At 41.6% G+C, this 24,217-nt stretch overlaps 1 protein-coding gene across 1 annotated transcript in view; it reads right to left on the bottom strand.

Moving 5' to 3' along the window:
- The window catches only part of MYO3B (myosin IIIB), a 245,837-nt gene that overhangs the window by 65,763 nt on the left and 155,857 nt on the right, over positions 1-24,217 (bottom strand). Inside the window, exons 26-28 of the mRNA XM_026647772.1 lie at positions 10,365-10,476; positions 9,107-9,269; positions 8,300-8,380 (exon numbers count right to left, since the gene is read on the bottom strand). Of these exons, the coding sequence (XP_026503557.1) occupies positions 8,300-8,380; positions 9,107-9,269; positions 10,365-10,476 (356 nt within the window). The remainder of the gene's footprint in view (positions 1-8,299; positions 8,381-9,106; positions 9,270-10,364; positions 10,477-24,217) is intronic.

Below are 24,217 nucleotides of genomic sequence, written 5' to 3'. Positions count from 1 at the left end.
AAGGGTCTCCTCTCCCCTAGGATCAATATCAAACACTGATTTATTTTAAAACATAAATAAAAAAATGGTAGGAGGGGGTTGACATGAGGAAAATACATACAACATAGTTTAAATACAATACACACACAAAAATGATGATAACCTTCTACTGCACAATATATGAAGCATGGAAACAACATAGGGAAAGGGATTGTTTGTCATGGATCACCCGGGTATAGTAAGAACTAATGGGATGATAACATGCAAAGGAGAACTTGGGGTGAATATGAGGACACATCTCCCAGCAGTGGCCTCAATTAGGAAAGTCTCTCTACTTTAGGAAAGGCAGTAAAGCATCAGGTTCAGTCTGCAGAATCGTCCCACATTGGAATAGGAGAAAGCCCCATCATTTGAGTTGTTGAAATCTAGGCTCTGATGTTGCAATGACATCAGTGAGACTCTGTATGGGCATAGTGGATCCCAATGCAGGATCAGGCCCAAGAAATTTGAGAATATACTGAATGGATTGGTCCTGCACTGGCTAAAGGATGTAGCAGGATGGAGAAGGGCCTGGAGGATTGATCAGAAGACCTACAGATCATTTCCATCTCTAATGCGTATGATTTCTCTGAAATCAGAAATGTGTGTTGATAACAGCTATTTTTCCCAGTATCAGAGGGGTAGCCATGTTAGTCTGTATCCACAAAAACGAGGAGTCCGGTGGCACTCTGAGAAGTGGTGTTTTTCACCAACGAAAGCTTATGCCCAAATAAATCCTTTAGTCTTTAAGGTGCCACCGGACTCATTGTTTTTATTTTTCCAGGACCACTAGGCATTGTCCACACAAAAGAAGACAAAGTCCCTGCCTGGTATAGTTTACACCCTAAAATCCTCACATTTTGGGATTATTCATGGAGTCTCATCTTTCAACATGTAACTACTCTTTTAAAAGCAGCCCATACTGATGTTCTGTTGTATAATAATAAGAGTGTGTTAAAGAAAATAGAAAAATAGTCACCATAATCTCTTTTTAAGGGTTTCCTTAGGGAGAGCTGTAACCTATCCCCTTCCTGTCTAGTTTAATCACAGGATAGCATTAACTGCCTTCTCCTCAACCAGTGTTTCTCAGGAAAATCTATGTAGTCGCATTTTTCTGTGCAATACAAGAAAATGAAAGCCACCTGAACTGCTTGAGCTGTGGTTTGCAGTGCACCATAATAACCTAAATATTTCAGTGCCTTTTGGAGTTTTCAGAATTGCCAGTGTAAGAAGCAGCAAAAAATGCTTTTTAGTGAGATGTCATTATCTTCCACTTAATTTCCACTGAAATAAATAACCATTCTTTTGCAGAAAGAATGATAGAAGTTGGGCCTGCTGAGGTGCTGTAAATACAGCATTCAGGTATCATGAGACTGAAGCACTTTCCTTCCTTAATAAGAAGACTGGAAAAGTCTGCCTATCTGGCAGAGAGGAGGCAAACATTCAGTTGCCTCATGTGATCAGCCTTCCAATCCTTAACTATCTCCTACTGACCAGACAAGAAGCCTACTCTGATGTTGGCTGCAAAGACAACTGGCCAGCAGCAGCTATCTCTACAGAGCTGAAATGTGCCAAATACTGGTCAGTCTATGGACAAGTTTAAATAACAAGGAGCACTGAAAAGAAACTAAAATAATAAAATAATGATAGCAGCAGCAGGTTTGTTTTTCGCCTTTTCTTAAGTCTGAACCTTTAGACTTTTTTTCCTCTTTACTACTATTTTAAAAAATGGAGTGTCACATTTCTTACAATGGCATTTTTTACCCTGTGGATACACTGGACCCCTCTTCACGTTTTTTTTAATGCAATGAAACAATTCAGGATTGTCCTTCATTCACTAAATAAATGGAGCTTGACTATATCTGATTTCACTGTAATAGGCTCCACTGTATTCCTTTGTTTTCATAAATATTTTAGAACTTAGCTTGTCTTTGATTAAACTCTATCAAAGGCAGGTTTCCTAGAATGCTTAGGTTCTGCAAGGTAACAGGTGTGCAATTCCTGATTCTCCTTTGACTCATGGGATAATCTCCGTAGCACGGCAGACCAACATGTTTCCTAGACGTTTCATTCAACATTCAGAGGAGTGCTTCACTTCAGCATTTGTGAAATGGATCCATAATGTTTCCAAAGCAACATACACACAGGGCATTCTACCGAGGGAGGCTGAGAGGTCGGGAAGCTGCTCCATCACAGCAATTTGCATTACTGACTGTGGCTGGTTTTGACACTACGCACTTGGCTCAAAGAGTGTGAAATTAGTAGATTCATGTTGCTAGTGCCCCATGAACAATCATCACATCACTGAAGAAGAATGATTACCAGCTGTCACTTTATTTTCACCTTATGTATTCTCTACCGCAAACTTTACAGCAACAGTATATTCAGTCCTGATCCTTTACATGGCTAATGACAACAGGATTTGCGCTTCGAGCAAAATGGGATGTGAACTGTACATTATCACTCATATTAATAGTCATTCGGTGTTAAATATTATATGTGCCATGCACTTTGGATACTGATGCTCATATAAAATGAGTTTTCCCTCAGGTTCAGCAGATAGCAAGTTGCAATTATTTTTACCTCCAGGACTCTGAGACGTGATGCTTTGCTGGTAAAAACCTTTATTCACAAAGAATTTACTGAGCCATATAGATTACACACAAAGTTGTTCAATTTTGGTCAGCAGAAAGTCCAGGCATTTTCCTGCTGATTCGCAAAGGGAATGCCATGCTACAATGGGCTGTTGAGCACAATGTAGAGAGCAATCAGGACAATCGTAGATTGATGCATAAAACATATAGGCAGGAGGTACGGAAACATTTTATAGCAGCAAGAGAGGATTCATCCTTCTCAAGAAACATCTCTCTCTCTCTTCATTCCTAACCATAAAAGAGCATGTAAAACAGCTACTTACTCCTTACATAGACAGACACTTTCAAATCCTAATCCCATTTACAGTAACAAACAAGAATTACTGTGCCCTTGGAAATGCAAACTAGTCACTTGTTGAAGGGAAGATACCATAATATCATGATACTTTATAGGCTCAATTTTGAAACTTGGGTTCCCAAGTAAGACCTCTGACTCCCTCATTTGTCTTCTCAAATAAGCACTTCCAGTGTTTAAATGTCAAAATTTGAGAGGGTTTGGACACCGTGATTGTCCACTCTTTTACACATGACTTTTACACAAGTTTGATGCCAGCCTAAAACTGTTGTATGGTGTAAGGATATGGAGAATCATGCCCCCTCTCTAGGTATCCAGGGATGCCCATTGTCTCCTGTGGATCTCAGGAGGTTGCAGGTTTATGTAGTACAAAGCTCAGGGGGCAAAACACTTCTCTCCCCCATCCCCCATTCCTTCAGTGGAAGAATGAATAGAAAACTGAGTTTCAACTTGTGGAATTTCTTTTCCCAGCATGTGTTCTCTCATAAAGGGGAGAACAGAGCACTAAATGTACTAGTAAGTATTAGCACCCTTTCTCCAGGGTTGCAAACAGGGCTTATGCTGCTGCTCTGTATTACTGTTTGCACAAAGTGTTTTAGATTACTGGCTGTTATGGTAAAACCTGAGGCACAAAAGCCTGTGACAGCACCCAAAATTGTGGCTGCTAATTTGAACCTCTTAAGTCTAGCAATCAGGCTGGACCAAGTAGGAACAGGTTCACCAAGGAGTTCTGTCCTTTGCTGGCTCCAGCTGGGTGATGAAATAATGCAGGAATAGCCTGCCTGTCCAGTGACCTTTCAGTGCTTTTCCGTTTACAGTCAAAACCAGGAAGTACAAATCTAATGGAAATGTAGATACACTCATAGGGTACGTCTACATTTGGAGCTGAGGGTGTGATTCCTGAGCACTTTTGAAAATCCTAGCCATATACATTTTACATACATATTAACTTAATGTAAATGGTATGTAGTTCTCCACAGTCCCAAAATTTTGCTCTTAGAAGGTTGTTAGTTAAGGCTGTGCAAATAGTTGGTGAGCAACATCACATGGTAAAAAGTTACAAGACAGAAGTAGTTCATAAAGGGATTCTCATTTCTCTTTCCTCCTGAGCATCCACCATTTTGTGTTACAAAAAAGAACTTGAATCTTGAGTTCTCAGTAAAGAATTTCACAGTAAAGTGTGGCATATGGTGAGTGCATGAGTGTGTGTCGGAGGAGGGGATGGTGGCTCAATGGATTAGTCATTTGCCTTTCACCTCTGGAAGCAGAGTTTAAACTCAATCCTGACTAGAGTTGCACAGCATATTCCAGATGGCTAAAGAGGCCTTAATTAACATGAGTTCAGTGATGTCACCTCAGATCTAAGTGAATCGCATGCACCACTCATTTGGCATTTTGGCAGTGTCTGCTCACAAATGAAACAGAGATTAAAATCCTCTCTTAAGTCTTTGGAGAGAGCTGTCACTCGACATGGAAATCCACGCTATGGTGACTGGGAATGGAGTAAAAACAAACAAAAAAAATTACCATTATAATTGTACTTACTTGGTTTTAATTCTAATTCTAAATGTGGTAATACAAATGTAGCTACAGATCCAAAGCTGGTGTAAATCAGCATCACTCCACTGAAATCAAACAATGGCAATACACTGATTTACACCAGCTGTGAATCTGGCTCAATGTAATGTTAAAAGTATTTCAACAAAGTGATCTTTTCCTTATCCTAGGCTTTAAACAAAGCAATACAAACCACAGCACAAAGAAACAACAATACTTCATTTTTGTCTGAGGAACTCAGTTCTTTCACAATATGTTTGCCTTCTCTATGAGGTAGAAAATTGTTGTTATCCATATTTTACCAATTGGGAAACTGAGACACAAAGAGGTGGGTAAGGTTTTGCCTACACTGGGGATTTTAGCCACCAGTGTAAATACACGGATGTAGCTCACATTGTGTGAGCCACTAGTATAGATGTACTGAACAGCTTAAATTCATAAACATGTTACCTATTAGCAAGGGTTTTTTTTCCAGCTCAAATAATGACTTATTTTTGGTGTAATATTATACACATAGGAAATGTATCTTCATGTATACTTGGGTTTTTTAAAAATGTGTTTTTTCTTCCAACATTTCATCAATGGATAGTGAACTGCTTGGGCCCACTGAGATCTCCAGACCACCAGCTCATGTATTTGAAAGGCATCTGTTTATTTTTAAAATGCAAATGTAGCCTACCTCAAAGACTGACTTCAAGAAATGAACAATCTGAACAAGTCAAGAGGTTTCCAATCAGAAGCTGTGTTCCTCCTTTCTATCAGGCTGTGATCACTTGCTGTCAAAACCACTTAAACAATATCCTGGAATCTGAATGAAGTCCCCCCACAATTAAAATGAGCAGGATAATCCTGCAAGAATTATTCAGCCAAATCATTTTTCACACCGTTTAAAGTAATGATAAGGTCATTTACAAAAGAAATCACTGCCTTTGAAATGTTGACTTGTAGACAGAGGACTGCCTGGAGGAGGGCCATAGATAACAGTGAAAACTGGCCTCCTAACACCACCCTTGCAGTCTTTGGAACTGATTCCGATGAAGAGAGGGCCCAATAAGGTTAATACCCCTACTTTGATCTCTGTCAAAGCGTACCAGCAAGAATTAATTTACATTTCAGATGAAAAAGGTTGACAGCATGAAAAGGCATCTTGTTTCTGGTATGTGAATGTGCTGTAATAGATCGGGAATTCTGAAAGGAAGTTCTGAGGAAGCTAAAGGGATAAGCCGCACTGCTGCTTTTATTGGGAAGGAGATGAAAGGAAAACAAATTTCAATATGTGCTGTTCTGTAGAAACATGTAAGCCAAATGCTTCCAAAATTTCAAGGACTGCTTTATTTTGCTATATATATTTTAATTATATGGTTTTACAAATGCCTGACCAGCAAACGCAAGTACTGTATCTCTGTGATCTAAATTGCTCATTCTTTAAAATAATGTTAAAATGACCACATTTCTTTTTCTTGAAATGCAGTCCTTTATCTGTACTTACATTGTAAGCTCTTCAGTGTGGAGATTATGTCTATTTGCCTGTTCAGCACCACACACTTTTATGGTGGCATGGAAGTAACAATAGTAATAGACAGTCTATTTTAAAACCCAGATAATGGTCACACTTTGCAATTATTTGCTCAGCCTTGAAACACAGAAAGACTAATGTGCAGAGATAAACAAAAATGTTTAGAAAGAAGTTTCAATTAGAGAGTCCTAGATATAGATTTCCTAAGGCAGAGAGTCTCACACAAACTGAAGTTTGATTTTCTGAAATAAATGATTATGCACTATGAATTCTAAAGCTGTGCCAAAGATGGGAATAGCTGTAAAGCATGATTAACACGAAGGTGTGCTGTGTCACTCTGAACTCTGTAGTCCTAATGCACATCCATCCAATCTGATCAACACAATGATTTAATGGTTCTGTCTGGCCCTGACATGGGCATATGGTGTGTGCTGAGGTGGGAGGAGTGCCAGGACCGTTCCACATTTGTCTGGGCTACGCAAGGACCAGGCTGTATAGCAGTCTCTGCACTCAAGGGAGCTCTGTCTACTCCACTGGGTGCACAGTGTCACAAAGGTGACAGAATGGAACATGGCTCTGCTTCTGTCTGACCCTTATGTTCCCTGGAGGGAGTGGGAGTGCATAAACAGCACTCCATAAAGGGTTTAGCAATGGGCATACATATTCTGCATGCCCAGGACCTCTACATGGAATTCTGAGGCAGAATGCCTCCTAGCACTCTCCAGGGGCTGGTGCTGTACCACATTGCCTTCCTATGTGCTGTGCATACATGGGACAATCTAGTCCCAAATGACTACTTTAAGAACTGGTACTAGTGCAGACTGAAGGGTCACCTCTGACCTAGCCCCTCTTTCCCCCGTAGTGCACAGGCTGTTGGGTTAGCTGGGAAATTGAGGTGCAGGCTTTCCAAAAAGAGCATAACTGTCAAAAGTCTGTGTTTTGCAATACATCTAAAGATGGATTCCCTGTCTGAAGAACTGGTACTCTGTGTTAAAATGAGAACAATGGAAGATAACAGCACAGGGGAGGGGAGCAAGTGGAGAATATGATTATCCAGTCACTTGGTGTTTGTTGTAACTTGGAAAAACCTTCCCATTCAACAGCTCCTAATTTCACTGAACATACAGCATATAACCCTAGAGCGAGGGACATGCTATTTTATGAACATACAAAATGTTATGTATAAAGAGCCTCGCCCTAAGAGAAATGTACATTGCCTTTCTAATTCTACAGCCAGAATTGTATTATTTTGCCTTCCTCTTGAAAGTCATAGTGATGCTGACTCTCAGGGAACAGGGTTGGGGAAAGGAAGTTAGTTGTTGGATTTATAATGAAAATGGCTTGTCATTAACATTTTGGTTTTATGTTCAGAAGTGAGAGAACATTCAGCAGAAATCTTTTCTTTCAGTTTAACTATCATCTAAGCAAAACAGAACTCAGAGGTAACAGAAGTCACATAATTATAGTATAGGCAATGACTGGACTGAAATGTGGAGCACAGGTTTCTCTGTTGGTACATCTGCTATGGCTCTTTTTAGATCTGTTACAGAACTCCTTCACCCTTGGTTGGAGGGAACAATGGCATGCACAGGTGTGGTACATCATCCCTAGTTTGCTTCATGTTGGCTGCATTTGAAACTATAGCCTCCCTGCTACTCAGTTCAGTAGGCTAGATCTTATATTTTCAGTGCCATATGATCTCTTGCTCTCTACTAGAGACCTGCACCACCCTGCGGGCCTGTTCCTTCAATAATCTCTTTCAAGTTTATTCAAATTCATATTGATATGAGTGCATTGAAGCCTGGCAGGGAATCAGAGGCTTGGCCCAAACTGGAAAAATCAGCAGCAATTAAGAATAAAACCTGGCAATCTGCCAATATTAGGGCTAACCACAAAGCCAGAGAGATGGCATGTTCAGTGCCTATCATCCACACTTTAAGCAAAATGATTCTAGTGCTTCACACCAACTCTACACATGGTTAATACACATTGACTCTCTGAGCCCAGATGAATCCCTAAGAACTCATTCAATGGCTTTTAATCAGTATGTTTTGCTTTCAAAAAGGTATTCACCATAAAAGCTCCAAAGTGCTAGAGTCCTGTCACTGGTGACATTTGATATGGAAGAACACATCATCAGAAGCAGTATTTTCTGATTGCTTTTGTTTGGGCTGTTTACATTTCTCTCAGCTATAAATACTGACATGAAGTTATCCATAGGAAAATAGATATAGTCTGTGGAAATAATGTTTTAATTACCTGCTTGAATATGTATAGCAGCATCAGTTCTTCTGTTCCTTATTTCCTTGTACTTCCTGCGAGCTTCATATCCTCTCCAGGCTAAAAATACAAACCCATGTGTTGGGAATTACATTTATTTAAGGAAGTGTTATAGAGTCAGAGATGTGCCTAATCTTTCATCCTCCCTGCCATAACCACCCCCTCCCACTATCTCTTCCTCACCCACCCACCAGTTGAACTCTGGACTCATGACTGGAGTATAAGCATCTCCACAACTTCAAACGCATCTCCATCTTCCAAATTTTAATTGTCAACATGTGCTCTCTGATGTCACAAAGTCAAGCAAAGACTGTGAGGTGCAGAATCATTGGAGGTCAAAGTTCAATGCAAACAACTGCATCCCTCTAACACCCCACCTCCCAAAAAATAAATCAATAGAGTGAAGCATGATAAACTACAAATAATCAACCTTCCCAGCCCATGGCAGTATTTATGTTATTTGGAATGCAGAGGTACATGCAAAAAGGAGAATGTAGCTATTGCATCTCTTCTGCGTGCTGCACATTAGTCGAGAGACACTGAACAATACTCTTCCTTTGTTTACAGGCATAGTCTATAATAGTAAAACATTTAAACAAAGACATTAGTGCTTACTAAACTGATAACTTAGAAATTAATCTGTAATGTTGGTATCAGTTAGCTGGAGGGAAAAAGTACCACATGTTATTTTGATTTCACAGCAAACCATTGAGAAAATGAATAGATAATTTGCAGGCAATTTAAAATGCCAAGATTGTGCATGAAATAAGGAATATGAATGTTTACCTGACTGAATGGCGACAGCACTATTTTCTCTTCTCTCTTTGATTCTCTTATATCTCCTAGCTCCAAGCCACCCCTTGGTATAGGCCTGCATTACCACCACCCTGCCTATAACTTCTCGCAGGAACAAATTTAACTGTTCTATATGGTAATACTTTAGAAACACCTGAAATGGAACAACAGGTTCAGCATTACATGTAAGCAGTAGAATAAAATCTTTTATACTGCCTCTTCATTAGTATTATTTCTATCTACATTACAGCATCATTGCTAGAAAAAGGTGCTAAATCTTATAGCTAGAATTTCAGAAACCATGTTGTAGAATATATGTTTTTAGTTTATTCCACTAATTACAATCACCCATTACAATGTAAGTCACACAATTATCCCATTACCCCCAAGTAAATCACCCATGACAGCTTGGTCAGAATGCCGCTTTTCTGTATCAGCAATGTTTAAATATAGCTTTTCAAGCTAGAGCTGATTTGTGGTAACATTTTCAATAATGGTCTCTTTCATTAATGTGGCAATTCACTGGAAATCCGGTGGGAGTCCTTAGGATAAACATTAGCACAAAGCGTTCCTCATGATAATGATAAGAGGGGAGAGGGGTGAGTTTATAAATACAATATTGTATCCTAGTTCAGGGGCCAAATCCTAAGGGCCCTTATTCAGGAAACTCCCTTTGGCTTACTTCTAAGGAATGAGAAAGCAATTCAGGATTTGGCCCCATATTTTGCAAAATCAGTCACATCATTTTAAACCATGAACAAAGGCTGCTACTAAAATAGCCCAGAGCAGCTCATCTGAAAGGCAGGACAACTTCTAACACAGCAAACCGATACCAGCCTAAAGTGGTTCACAGATAGCAAAGGCTAAATGGTGGCATTAAGCCACAACCTGCAGTAGGGAGGATTGTGGAGGAGCCCCACACCATGGAGGCATCATGCCTCAGGTGCACCCAGGGGTGGTGCAGGTACTGTGTCACCTTTGGGAGAGGGTTTTATGTGCATCTCTCCTTATGCAGGCTAGGGAGGAAAGGGGCAAGGCATTCCCTCGATCTAGGGAGGCTAGCATCTGCAGCACTAGCCTGGAGCAGCAGTCCACGTGCAGGAGCAGGGGACATTCCGTGCACCCTCTCCCTTTCCCATCACATCCACACAATGCTGGGCAGAATGAGCCACGGCTTCATTAAACCACTCATTAGACACGCCTCGCTGCAGAGAGGACACCCCTGGAGAAAACCAGAAACGTGCCCTACCTTTGTTTTCCCAAGAACCCAATTGTCTAGTTTCGATTTTTCCAAAATAGCAATACAGCTTTCTCTGCTACCAAGAGGGGCCTGATGTGCCTTGAAAGCCAGGTAATAATACCTACAAACACCAAAGGACAAAGAAAGAGCAAGTTAATTGCTACATAAACACACTTTGATTGCAACAGGGAATTATTATACTCCAGCTAAAGAAGTACTCTGAGTATTGTGGGCCAGATCCTCAGCCCTACTAAGTCCCCAGACCCCTTTCCACTAATAAGGTGGACAAAGGTGATTAAAGTCCTAAGTGGGCAGCTGAGGATACACCTGACAAAGGGGAATCTTTGACCCAACACTGCCACCACCTATTCCATCCTTAGGTGCATGAGGAAAGGCCTGTGGCTGGAGTATGCTGCACTCTAGCAATCCCTGCCAGTGTAATTGTCCATAAGGAGATTTTATGAGGCAGTGCCATTTAGAACAGCCTAGACGCTGCACTAAATTTTGCTTGGGAATGGAGCTATTCCACTGAGAGGTTGGGGAGGTGGTAGAAAGCAAAACAATGGAAAGGAATGAGAAAATTAAAAAACTCATCTCCCTCGGGAATCTACAAATATGCCCCTCAAGTTTAGATGTAGCTCTAAATGTCCCGAGAAGTGGGAGAAAGAAAGCACTCCTCTTTCCCTATGTGACACCATTGCATTTGCACTCAGCAAGGCAGCAGAAGTGCTCAAGCTAAGTACTAAAGACAGTTTAAATGGAAGAGGGCTGCTTGCACAGTATTTTCCTTGAAGACCCTTTTTCTTTGGCACTTGCTAGCCTTCCGGCCACCCTGCAAAGCCCTTTTTTCAGGTATTTGGGAAAAGTGTGGGGAGACGAACGTAAAGGAGGTGCTTTGCTGCTGTTACTACTGCTGCTAACTAGCTAGTAATTATTAGTTAGGATTGCGTGAAGAGTCTCTCTCTCTCTCTATATATATATATATACACACACACACACACACACATTTTTATTGATATTATGCATTTTTAATCATTATGAAAGCCTCAAGGGCAATGGTCTGTCACTTGTTACAAAGCATTAAAATAAATACATGATTAGAAAATCAGTCTTATTGTTACACTCCATTATATTCGCCTATGCTACATGTACCTCTGTTTTTTGTATGTATATAAAAACCATGTCTAAAAGCAATGACGTCTTTTTAAAAACGAAGGGCCACATTCTCTGTTGGTGTAAATTGGTGCAGTTCCACCAGAGTCCATTGGAGCTGTGCTAGTTTACACTAGCGGTGAATTTGACCCTGCAACGTTTTAAATATTAGTACTTCTTAACTGTCAGTTGAGCCAACACCTTTTTTAATAGGGAGGAAACAAGCCTAAGTCAGCATACAATGTATGAATTCAAAATCAGACTTTATCACCACCAATTATGGGACCGTATTCAGCTTCATACTTAGCTCTGGTCCCACAGGAAGTGATTATGGCATCTGGAAAGAAGAAGCATAAGAGAAAGGTGCTAATCTGGAACTGGTGTCACACTAACAAAGAGAGATGACATTCTGGCTCCACTGAAGTCAATGAGAGTTTTGCCTTTAACCTCCATAGGTCCAGGATTTCATCCAGTGATCACTCTTTGTGCCTTTAAATTTCTGGAGTAAAAGTCTGTATACACTCAGCAGTCATGCCCCCAGTCTGCCCCACCCTGCTCCAGAACTGTCACCTCTACCACATTTAAACTACTTGGCTGTTAGTCCTTAAGTTACATCTGTGTAGGAGCTCAATTGTTTAGACCAGGGGTGGCCAACCTGAGCCTGAGAAGGAGCCAGAATTTACCAATGTACATTGCCAAAGAGCCACAGTAATACGTCAGCAGACCCCCCCCCCCCACCATTAGCTCCCCCCGCACTCCCAGCGCCTCCTACCAACTGGCAGCCCCACCAATCAGCTCCTCCCCCGCCCTCCCCACACCTCCCGATCAGCTGTTTTGTGGTGTCCAGGAGGCTCTGGGGAGGAGGGGGAGGAGCGAGGGCATGGCAGGCTCAGGGGAGGGGGTGGGTAGGGGTGGAGTGGGAGCAGGGCATGTGACAGAGCCAGGGGTTGAGCAGTGAGCACCCCCGACACATTGAAAAGTTGGCACCTGTAGCTCCAGCCCCGGAGTTGGTGCCTATGCAAGGAGCCGCATATTAACTTCTGAAGAGCCGCATGTGGCTCTGGAGCCACAGGTTGGCCACCCCTGGTTTAGACTCTGATTGATGGAGGGGTGACAGGCCTAGCTAACTGTTCCCCTGAGATATAAAATGAGGAACAGCAACCAGGTGCCCCTTAAGATCCAAGGAAGGGGAAGTGACCAGCGAGAGCCTGAAACATGCAGCCATGTAAGGACAGGGCACAGTCTAACTCATACTAAAGAAAACATGGACAGTTATGGATGATAGAAAACAGGAGAATATGATTTTCAAATATTAGCTTCAGTTAATCTCTAGAGAGCAGCACCAATTGTCACAAGAAAGAAAAAAGAACCACTAAAATTGTGAATTAGGATCAAAGGGTAACAAACCAGTGGCTAAAGCATTGTAGCCAATACTGGAACAGACACACTGAGGAGCTATGCTGATGCATCACAACTGAAGACATGGTTCACACTGTGTAATGAATGGTGGCAGACTATGTATTATTAAAGTACCTTTTTTAATGCAGTGAATTTCTCCATACCAGCCATATCTCATAATTTATTGAGGCAAGTACTTATGAAGGAAATTTAAGGGGGATACCATTTAGCAGCTATGGAGAGCAGTGCTACATTCAGGAGAAAATAAAGGAGTGGATCTAGTTTATTACTAAAGTTAACGTTGTTTTTAGTGTTGTAGGCTGGTTGGTCCCAGGATATTGGAGAGACTTCTGTTGGCAAAATAGACATGCTTTCAAGCTATACAGAGCTCTTCTTCAGGTCTCAGGCCCTGAATGTTGTCAATCCCCAGAAGAGTGATGGGCTTTTGAGCTGTATTGGTGAAACCCAATCAAAACACCCCCAACATTTCCCAAAAGGTATGTGCTAGTTTGCAGCTCCACAACATCTATTTTCAACCTGGCCCACAGTATACAATTTATGTAGAGTTAAATAAGTTCTGTCATAAATAACACTGGATGTTCATGTGATTTATGCATACTGATAACTTACGTTTGTTTTCATACTTCTTTAGAAAGGTTATATCAGTTTCCCAATAATCCATGTATTTTTTATTGTGTGGGGTGGGTTGGGGCATATAAAAGTATAGAATAGTTTTCAGATCGTCTGGCTTTTTTGTAATTAATATCAAATATTCTTTCAACATCTAATAATCTTCTGCGCATTAATATATTACAGTTGGCATCCTAGTAATTTAGAAGCTACATCAGGGTCACATAGTGAAAAATTCTTGGTTATACAGGTTTTTGAGGTATTTAGCTTATGGACTTGACCATACAATTTAGTTACATTATAAACCCTATTACCATCTTATTTAGTTTCCTATACAACTTTGTATTTCAAACTGTTCATGGCTTACTTTCCGCTGCTATCCTTATGAAACAGTATATAGCTGAACTGTAAGTAAAAGCAATGCCACTTTTCAGTACCAAATGCTTTTCCTGAGTGCTATGTTGACTGCCTGCTATTTATAAAATGTTAATCTTGTAAAAAACAACTATGCACTTTATTAACTGAGAGCTGCTGGGAATTTATTTTTGTCTAAAGAGAGTGTTCTATCCATAGTCAGTCTTCTGATGGTTCATAAAAGCTTTGTTTAACTTAACCTGTGCTTTTCTAAATTTGTCAAATGTTCTTACAAAGTACAGCCACTGGATGGAGGACTCCACTTAACTGGTTAAATAAGTTTCCTTTAGTGTCAAGTTTCCTGTTGGAAGCTACAACACTAAACTTTTTTGTTTATGGTATCAAATGTAAAAACAGAAGTGTCGCCATCATAGCATACGAAAGAGCTGCAAGACTGGCAAGTCCTTTCTCATTGCTAAATGCTCTTGTGTAAGAACTTTTTTCCAGAAATGGTCCTGGAGTTTGAATAGTCCCAAAGTTTAAAGGTACTTAGATTTGGGTTCCAAAATTAAAATCCAGGTCTAGAATTGAGGTCTAGATTTTGGATCACCCCTGAAGTTCAGTGTTTGAGACCAATTCTAGTTTTTCTCTTTTTCTGTTAGTAGATATCCAGTCTCCATCTGGTTCCTGCCTCTTTTGTTATATTGTAACCCATGCACCTTCTGGGTGTGGTGTTCTGACCCTTCTAGTCAGGAGTGAAAGTAACTTAAGGGACTTACCAGTATGCAGGGCAGCCGGGGTCCTGAGCAAGGTAGGGAAGGAGCCTCAACCAGAAGGGGCGGGGCCTCAGGCAGAAGGGGCAGGTCTGGGGCCACACTCCCCCAGCCAGCCCTTCAGCACAGCACAGCGGCAATTAAAGGGCCCAGGGCTCCCGGCTGCCGTTAGCGCTACCCCGGGGCTCTGGCAGTGATTTAAAGGACCGGAGCCCCGGGCCCTTTAAATCGCCATTGGAGCCCTGGGGCTCCCGGCCACCGCTGCTTCCCCGGGGCTCCAGCAGTGATTTAAGGGGCCCGGGGCTCCGGCTGCTGGTGTGGTAGTGGCCATAGCCCCGGGCCCTTTAAATCGCCACCGGAGCCCCAGGGCATCCGGCTGCTGCCGGTACGGTCGGCTGTGTAACCAGCTCTTACTGGTACACCGGACTGGACCAGCTTACTTTCACCTCTCCCTCTAGGGGGGGAATGGTGGGAGGAGGCAGGGAGAGAGAGAGAAGATCACACTGTTGTAGGCACCTATTTAATCTGCCTTCATGTACTAAGGCTCACTCCCTGTTGGAACACAGGATTTGTCAAATGAGATCATACAATCAGTTCATCTAATCTAACATCTTGGTTCTGGCAATGGCAAGTACCTGATGCTTTAGAAGAAAGTGAAACATCCACTTGAGTCACTGTTCAACTGTGCAATCTTGTACATGGTGGAAGAGGGAGGGCAAATGTGGCTCAATTGAGATACACACCAAAACATCTGGAGGCTATCCAGAGCAACTGAAATTCTGAGAATTTCTAGTTATTGGGCCTAATTCTGATCTCAGTTGTACATGAGTAAATCCACAGTAACTCTACAGAAATCACATACAAGATGGAGTCACTCGGGATTTACTCAAGTACAACTGAGGTCAGAATTAGGCCTATATGGTTTCTAGCAATTATGTAGGGACAAAATTAGAAAGGCCAAGGCACAAGATGAGATCAAACTAGCTAGGGACATAAAGAGTAACAAGAAAACATTCTACAAATATATTAGAAACAAAAGGAAGACCAAGGACAGAGTAGGCCTGTTATTGTCTTTCCCCCCTCATTGAGTAACAGAAAATGTGGAAATGGCAGAGGTGCTTAATTGGTACGTCTACACTTACTTCCTGGTTCGGCGGCAGGCAATCAATCTTCTGGGATCGATCCCGGAAGTGCTCGCCGTCGACGCCGGTACTCCAGCTCGGCGAGAGGAGTATGCAGCATCGACAGGGGAGCCTGCCTGCCGCGTCTGGACCCGCGGTAAGTTCGGACTAAGGTACTTCGAATTCAGCTACGTTATTAAAGTAGCTGAATTTGCGTACCTTAGTCCGAAGTGGGGGGTTAGTGTGGACCAGGCCACAGACTTCTTTGTTTTGTTTTTCACCAAGAAGGTTGGTGGTGATTGGATGTCTAACATAGTGAATGCAAGTAAAAATGAGGTAGGATCAGAGACTAAAATAGGGAAAGAACAAGTCAAAAATTACTTAGACAAGTTAGATGTCTTCAAATCACGAGGGCCTGATGAAATGTATCCTAGAATACTCAAGGAGCTGACTGAGGAGATATCTGAGCCATTAGCAATTATCTTTGAAAAGTCATGGAAGATGGGAGAGATTCCAGAAGACTGGAAAAGGGCAAATATAGTGCCCATCTATAAAAAGGGAAATAAGGACAACCCAGGGAATTACAGACCAGTCAGCTTAACTTCTGTACCCGGAAAAATAATGGAGTAAATAATTAAGAAATCAATTTGCAAACACGTAGAAGATAATGAGGTGATAAGTAACAGTCAGCATGGATTTGTCAAGAACAAATCATGTCAAACCAACCTGATAGCTCTCTTTGACAGGATAACAAGCCTTGTGGATGGGGGGAAGCGGTAGATGTGGTATATCTTGACTTTAGTAAAGCTTTTGATACTGTCTCGCATGACCTTCTCATAAACATACTAGGGAAATACAACCTAGATGGAACTACTATAAGGTGAGTGCATAACTGGTTGGAAAATCATTCCCAGAAAGTAGTTATCAGTGGTTCACAGTCATGCTGGAAGTGCATAACGAGTGGGGTCCCGCAGAGATCGGTTCTGGGTCCAGTTCTGTTCAACATCTTCATCAATGATTTAGTAATGACATAGAGAGTACACTTATAAAGTTTGCGGACGATACCAAGCTGGGCGGGGTTGCAAGTGGTTTGGAGGATAGGATTAAAATTCAAAATGATCTGGACAAACTGGAAAAATGGTCTGAAGTAAATAGGATGAAATTCAATAAGGACAAATGCAAAGTACTCCACTTAGGAGGAACAATCAGTTGCACACATATAAAATGGGAAATGACTGCCTAGGAAGGAGTACTGCAGAAAGGGATCTGGGGGTCATAGTGGATCACAAGCTAAATATGAATCGATAGTGTAATGCTGTTGCAAAAAAAGTGAACATCATTCTGGGATGTATTAGCAGGAGTGTTGTAAGCAAGACACGAGAAATAATTCTTCCACTCTATGCTGTGCTGATTAGGCCTCAGCTGGAGTATTGTGTCCAGTTCTGGGTGCCACATTTTAGGAAAGTTGTGGACAAATTGGAGAAAGTCCAGAGAAGAGCAACAAAAATTATTAAAGGTATAGAAAAGGTGACCCATGAGGGAAGATTGAAAAAATTGGGTTTTAGTCTGAAGAAGAGAAGACTGAGAGGGGACATGATAACCGTTTTTAAGTACATAGAAGGTTGTTAGAAGGAGGAGGGAGAAAAATTGTTCTTCTTAAATTCTGAGGATAGGACAAGAAGCAATGGGCTTAAATTGCAGCAAGGGCGGTTTAGGTTGGGCATTAGGAAAAACTTCCTAATTGTCAGAGTGATTAAGCACTGGAATAAATTGCCTAGGGAGGTTGTGGAATCTCCATCATTGGGGATTTTTAAGAGCAGGTTGGACAAACACCTGTCAGGGATGGTCTAGACCAGGGATCGGCAACGTTCGGCACGCGGCTCGCTAGGGTAAGCATCCTAGCGGGCCGGGCCAGTTTATTTACCTGCTGACGCAGCAGGTTTGGCCGATCACGGCCCCCACTGGCCGCAGTTCGCCGTCCTGGGCCAATGGGGGCGGTGGGAAGCCGCGGCCAGCACATCCCTCGGCCCGCGCCGCTTCCTGCCGCCCCCATTGGCCCGGGACGGCGAACCGCGGCGAGTGGGGGCCGCGATCGGCCAAACCTGCCGCGTCAGCAGGTAAATAAACTGGCCCGGCCCGCTAGGGTGCTTACCCTGGCGAGCCGCGTGCCGAACGTTGCCGACCCCTGGTCTAGACAATACTTATTCCTACCTTGAGTGCAGGGGACTGGACTAGATGATCTCTCGAGGTCCCTTCCAGTTCTATATTTCTATGAGTCTATGATAATAATTAGTTAAAATAAAATAGGAAATAAACTGCAGTGTTGAGTTTCCAGTAACAAACTTTTGGCTGCTAATTTTGATGCAAGTCTGTTGTCTAAATATTTTGAAGTAAAAACATTTGAACTTAGATGCAACCTGGTGCAAAAAGAAATATTTTATTTTCTAAATTTGCCTGTTCCCATTTGCAAAATTCCTGTGTATTGTATGTATTCAGTTATTTAGCACCTAAAAATACTTGACTAGTCACATTTGTAAGAGCAGCAAGACTGCAAGCTAAAGAGAAGGCAATCCCTCTTCAGAAGGTTTTATACAGATACACTTTGAATGGCGTTAATGATAATTATATTTATATAGCCTTTTTGAACCAAATGGTTCCTACATTGCTTTACAAACTATGCTGCCTGATGTGCAAACACATATATTTATAATATTCCCAAACAATATGTTAAAATGGAGTTAAGATTAAGTGTACACATCAGTAATTTAGGGTAAAACAACATTACAAAGAAGTTGTATTTATCCCAAAATCAGGCATTATAAACCTGGGAAATTTAGAGTTAACCTTAAACGTAAAAGAAATCCAATCACACTAAGGTATGTAAATGCCGTGGAGTGGCACTGTCCAATAACCCTATGATTATGATTGAGGAATTTGAGTGTTTGTTGTCCCACATTAGATTAAACTGACCTTTAAATAAACATTTGAAGTTTTCTTTTTGGCCCCCTCATATGATAAACTGCATTTATCATCCACCTATGACTACTAGGTCTGTACTCCGCCCTCTAGCCTATCTCAGAAAGGTCCATTTCTAACACTCCAGACCTCTGAGCAGCTGCACAGAGCTGCCATTTCGAACAACCAAAGAAATGATTAACCCTTTCCCTCCCACGATCAAATCTCTGCCCCAAAGTACACTGGTATGAAGTGCAGAATGGACAATGTTCAGTGAAAGGTTTCAGGTCCAGTATCTAACAACCCATTACGAGGTGATCCCTAGCTATGAGGGGAGATTCCCAACTTTCCAACAGGACACAATGTTTGTTCTTAGCCCTGGTAGGTCCTGAGATATTGGACCTTCAAATCATGACATTTTTGTGCATGTAAAAAACTATAATTTTCAGAGATTTCTAAGTTGTATTGGCTATGATTTTTCTCTCATTCTGATGCCTGTACAGTTGAACACCTGGTTCTAAGGGACTCTGGCTTTACTGGTGGAAAATGTGGAAAAATGTACCAGCAATAATATTTTTAAGACTTTTTAAAAATCCCTCTACAAGATCGCTAAAATAGTTCTTCTGTAAAGGATGTGGCAAACAGGGTCTGTCTACCCTTCAACCTGGGGTGTGGTTCACAGGTCGAAGAGAGACACTCACACTAGCTGTCATTAAGCCAGTATACTACAAAAAAGAGTGTAGCTGGAGTGGCGCAAGCGGTGGAATGAGCTAGCTGCCCTGAGTATGTGTGCCTAAGGTCTCAGAGAGATACAGACTCGGGGCAGCTGGACCTTCCCGCAGCTCACTCTGCCTGCAGCTACCCTCTATTGTTAGCAAGCTAGCTTGGTGAGAACTAACACAAGTGTATCTCCTCAGCCTGGGAAACACCCCTCTCCCCCAGCTCTAGGTGTAGACATACCCATGCAGATTACATGCATGTGTGGTGTGGTGTAACAGTTTCAGTGGTGCTCATTTGGGATGCCCTACATAACTCATGAGTGACTCTGTACGTACTTGCACATAGGCAGTCATTTTTGTCCACCTATTGATTGCAAACCTCTCTGGAGTAAAATTCTACCCTGCAGCTGTTTAACTGTGCACAACACATGGCAAGAGTCCAGGAACACGATCTGGAAGATACAGTAGTTTATCACATTTAATTTACAAGAGACATTTGGGTAGACCGACTAGGTGAAATCCTGATCCCACTGGAGTCAATGACAAAACTCCCACTGACTTCAGTGGGGCCAGGACACTAAAGCCATGTCCCCAAACATCATGTTGGCTGACTCAGAAGGAAGAGTGCCAATAACTTTACCACTTATTACAGAATTTAGGACGAAATATTGGCTTCAATGAATCAATAACTAAACTCCCATTGGCTTCAATTGGATCAGGATTTCACTCTAAGTTTTCCATTCTGAAGTGCTCTCCGTTTGAAAAAACAAACAAACCATAGGAGCTGCAATACCAAACCAGATCTGTGGACCAGAGAGATCCCACATCATCCCACAGTGGATGATTATGGAATAAACTGCCTATATAAGGGACGTTTCTTCCAAAACTACCACCGGAAGCAGGATGTTTTATATTACTTTTTAAATAAGTATCTAGTGTAACTGAGGATGCTTTTAGTATTCATATAAATATCCAATCTATTTTATGCCACTAATCTCTTGTCCTTGATGATGTCAAGATCCCAACAAGGGCAGTCAGGGGCAAGAGTCACAGCAGGGGAAAACCTGAGGCTGAGAGTAATGGTGGAGTTTATGGTCAGGTTGCAGGCCAGAGTAAATACCATGGGCCAGAGACTGAGCCAAGTTTCAGGGTCTGAGCCAGGAGGCAAAATCCAAATCAAGCCAAGGTCAAATCCAGGAATTCAGATGCAAGGAGAAGGAATGGTCATGGCAGCTACAGTAGATGCAAACTGTTGCCTGCACACGTCCTGGAATGCCCCTTGGGTTTATATAGGCTGCTCTCTGTCAAACCCTCAAGGCAGAACGTCCCATGGTTTGAGTCCACAGCAGTTCATGGGAAGTGGAGTGCAAGTTGGTTATAGCTTCTCTGGGATGGCAGTCTGGAGATGTCAGCTGCCTAGGAGCTCTACAAGCCCAGGTTCTAGATTTGTGGAGCCTTATAAATACCTTGTGGAAATCAGTTCCACAGTCTGATTTTTTTTAAAAATAAGTATATCCTTTTCTCAGTTGTAAATGTGTTGCCTTTTAATTTCATTCACCTGTTCTTGAATTAATGAATGAGATTAGACAAAAGCACATATTGAGGGGACATGGTTTGAGGATTGCATATACTGATGAAAACATATTAGGGATTTAGAATGGCAGAGCAGTACTAAATGCAGTGGTTTCCACTCCTCCTTCTCCCTCCTCCCCCGTAAAACCCAATGCTATCACAGAATTTGTGTGGGTGGATCCTTGTGCCCTAGGGAATCTATTAATGTCAATGGTGCCTCTACAGGTTCATGAGCCATCTTGGGTAGCTGGAGTTGTAAGATCAAGGCCATGGATTGTAAACTTTTTGAGACAAACAGTGTATCTTTTTGCATATTGTATAGTGTCTAGCACAATCAGGACCTGCATGGGCCATCCCAGTGATATAATAATAATATCATCATCCTGCCATTGAGGAGGCAATGCTCTCAGGAAAAGCATAACAGTAGTGTGCCCTGCCACAATCCTGGAGTAAGACAGTCTGTGACAAAGGATAGGAGACCAGAGAAGAAGGTAATGAATAAGAAAATCACAGCTATCTTTTATTTTTTCCTCCCTAACTTGTTATACAACACTTAATGTCACATTTTCACATGCTTGTGAGGATCTTGGAAGTGATACTATTCAGTTGTGTTTATATGGCTAATGGATTACTTCTTTTCTACTTCAAGGGAAGGGATATACATAGATATATATTTTATAACAGATGGTTGTATCCTTGGTTAAGGAAGCAGTGTGTGAATGGGTGAGAATTAAGCTCTTTTTCACTATCTGTTTTTAAACCCAATAAACTATCTTCCAGGTCTGCAACACTATGAAATAATCTGTTCTACTTGAAAACAGAAGACAGTAAAGAATAACATTAAACAAGACTTTATCTTTTATTTACCTCCACCTGATAAACCCTGAATGGCTCTGCTCCCTGACTTTGATTGTTTTGTCCTCAGATTTCCTGCTAAGAGTTTACAAAACACCACTATTGAACAGGAAGATAAGCAGCACACCTATTTGTTTAATAACATCAAGGGGGGGAAAATGCTGGCTCATCTATTTTGTTGTTAAGTTGCTCAAAAGGATCAAAATACCAATTAACTTGCTGGCTTAGAAAATCTTTGATATCCTCAGATTTACTGACATTTTGAAACTCTTGTTCATAATAGCTTTTTGATTATGAACAAAGAAGTGCCAATCTCTTTAGCATTTGACCTGTTTTCTCAAATATTTTTATGTCTTCAACTACTTCAATGCCTAAAAACACTTGACTAATCAGAGCTGCTAGTTAAGGGAGCCTGCTTTCCCTTCTATCTATAAAAAAAATTAGCAAAGCTTAAAAAAATTTACGTAGGGGATATGGAAATTGTTTTAAGAGAAGTGGGAAGGTGTGGTCTGAAGACAGGGCTGGAGCAAGAAACTCCTGGCCTATATTCTGAGCTCGAATACTGAGTGCCCTATGGTGTTGGGCAAATCAACTATCTCTTGGCCCTCATTTTTGCTACTTAGATTCTCTTCACTAGAAAATTACATCAAGTTAGACCACAAACCTAAGGACCCTTTGACAAGATGTTAAACACAACTTGCACCTGTCTGCATTGATGGCAAATCTGCAATTGGCATTGTGTTAGACTTACCATGGCTTTTCAAGGTTGTGTTCTAATTCTGTATATTTATAGAGGAGAAGCCTGCTGATAATACTGGCCCTGTTCTCCATTCAATTTACAGCTACATTTCAAGGGCGGTAATCCTGATGTACTCAGGTGTAAATGAGAGAAGAATCAAGCCCATTAATTCTCCTTCACCTCTCTTCAGAAGTGCTTTGAGGATTAGTTAATGTTCATAAAACACTACCAAGATGAAGGGCCTGGTATAACCCCAGTGAAATCAATGGAATTACACCAATGTAAAACTGGTATAATGAGTGAAGAATTAGACTTGAAAAGTAGAGTGCTTTCAGTAAACAGAGAACTCTTCCTACCTGAAAAATCTGTTTCTTGTTTTATTTTCTTGCTCTCTTCCTTCACAATCTATTTTCCTATTGTATATTCATTAAGGGTATGGCTACACTACGCAGCTTTTAGCAACCCGGCTGTGCCGCTACAGCTGTGCCACGAAAAGCCGCACAGTGTAGATGCTGTTTGTCTGCAGAGAGAGCTCTCCTACCGACAAAAAGCTCCCACCCCCCACAAGCAGCATCGGCTTTGTTAGTAGGAGAGCGCTCCTGCTGACAAAGTGCTGTTCACATTGGCGCTTTTCGGCCAACGAAGTGCCAGTGTAGACGTACCCTTAGCATAACAAGTCATTAAAAATTTAGTTAGTGATTGTTCATGAACGGATCCTGGTTTTCTTTGATTGGATTCATTATTCATGAATATTCTCTGTATTGTCTGGATGAACAATTTTCAGACTATGAGTTATTTGTGAAGTGTTTGCTTTAGCTATTCACTGCTAACGTTGTCACCTGGTACTGGTTCTGATCCCTGACTAGATGACAAATATTTTAAACAGGAGAATAATGAATAGCAAATAATTCACAGATTCAGAGATTTTTAAAGCTAGAAGGGACCATTAGGACCATTTAGTCTGACTCCTGCATAACACAGACCATGGAATTTCACCCAGTGATTCCTGCATTAAGCCCAAAACTTCTGTCTGAGCATCTTTTAGAAAGACATCCAGGTTTGATTTACAGATTATTAATTATGGTACTTCCAGTACAAATGTTCAGGTCAATAAACACTTGTGTTAAAATTCATGATGCTTCTAGGAGACACAAACATTTTCACAAATATCCAGAGGCTGTCAGAATGCTCACAAGTCGCAGGGTTTTCCTAGCTATAACTATAACGACGCCAATATAGTGAAACCAATATACACCTCTACCCCGATATAACGCTGTCCTCGGAAGCCAAAAAATCTTACCGTTATAGGTGAAACCGCATTATATCGAACTTGCTTTGATCCGCCGGAGTGCGCAGCCCTGCCCCCCTGGAGCGCTGCTTTACCGTGTTATATCCGAATTCGTGTTATATTGGGTCGCGTTATATCGGGGTAAAGGTGTAATTATAACCCCCATATGGACACTCTTATTCCAGAATAGGCCCTCATTCCTGAATGAGTGGCTTTTTCAGTGTAGCTTAAACCTCTTCCAAAGTGACATAAACTAAGCCAAAAAGGTGCTCTTCTGCAGGATTAAGAGTGTCTACATGGGAGTTA

Source organism: Terrapene carolina, unplaced genomic scaffold, assembly GCF_002925995.2.
Source record: "Terrapene carolina triunguis isolate 2854851 unplaced genomic scaffold, T_m_triunguis-2.0 Scaffold62, whole genome shotgun sequence".
NCBI classification, from domain to species: Eukaryota; Metazoa; Chordata; order Testudines; family Emydidae; genus Terrapene; species Terrapene triunguis.
Note: the sequence above shows the minus strand (reverse complement) of the source record. Positions and strands in the feature narration are given on the sequence as shown.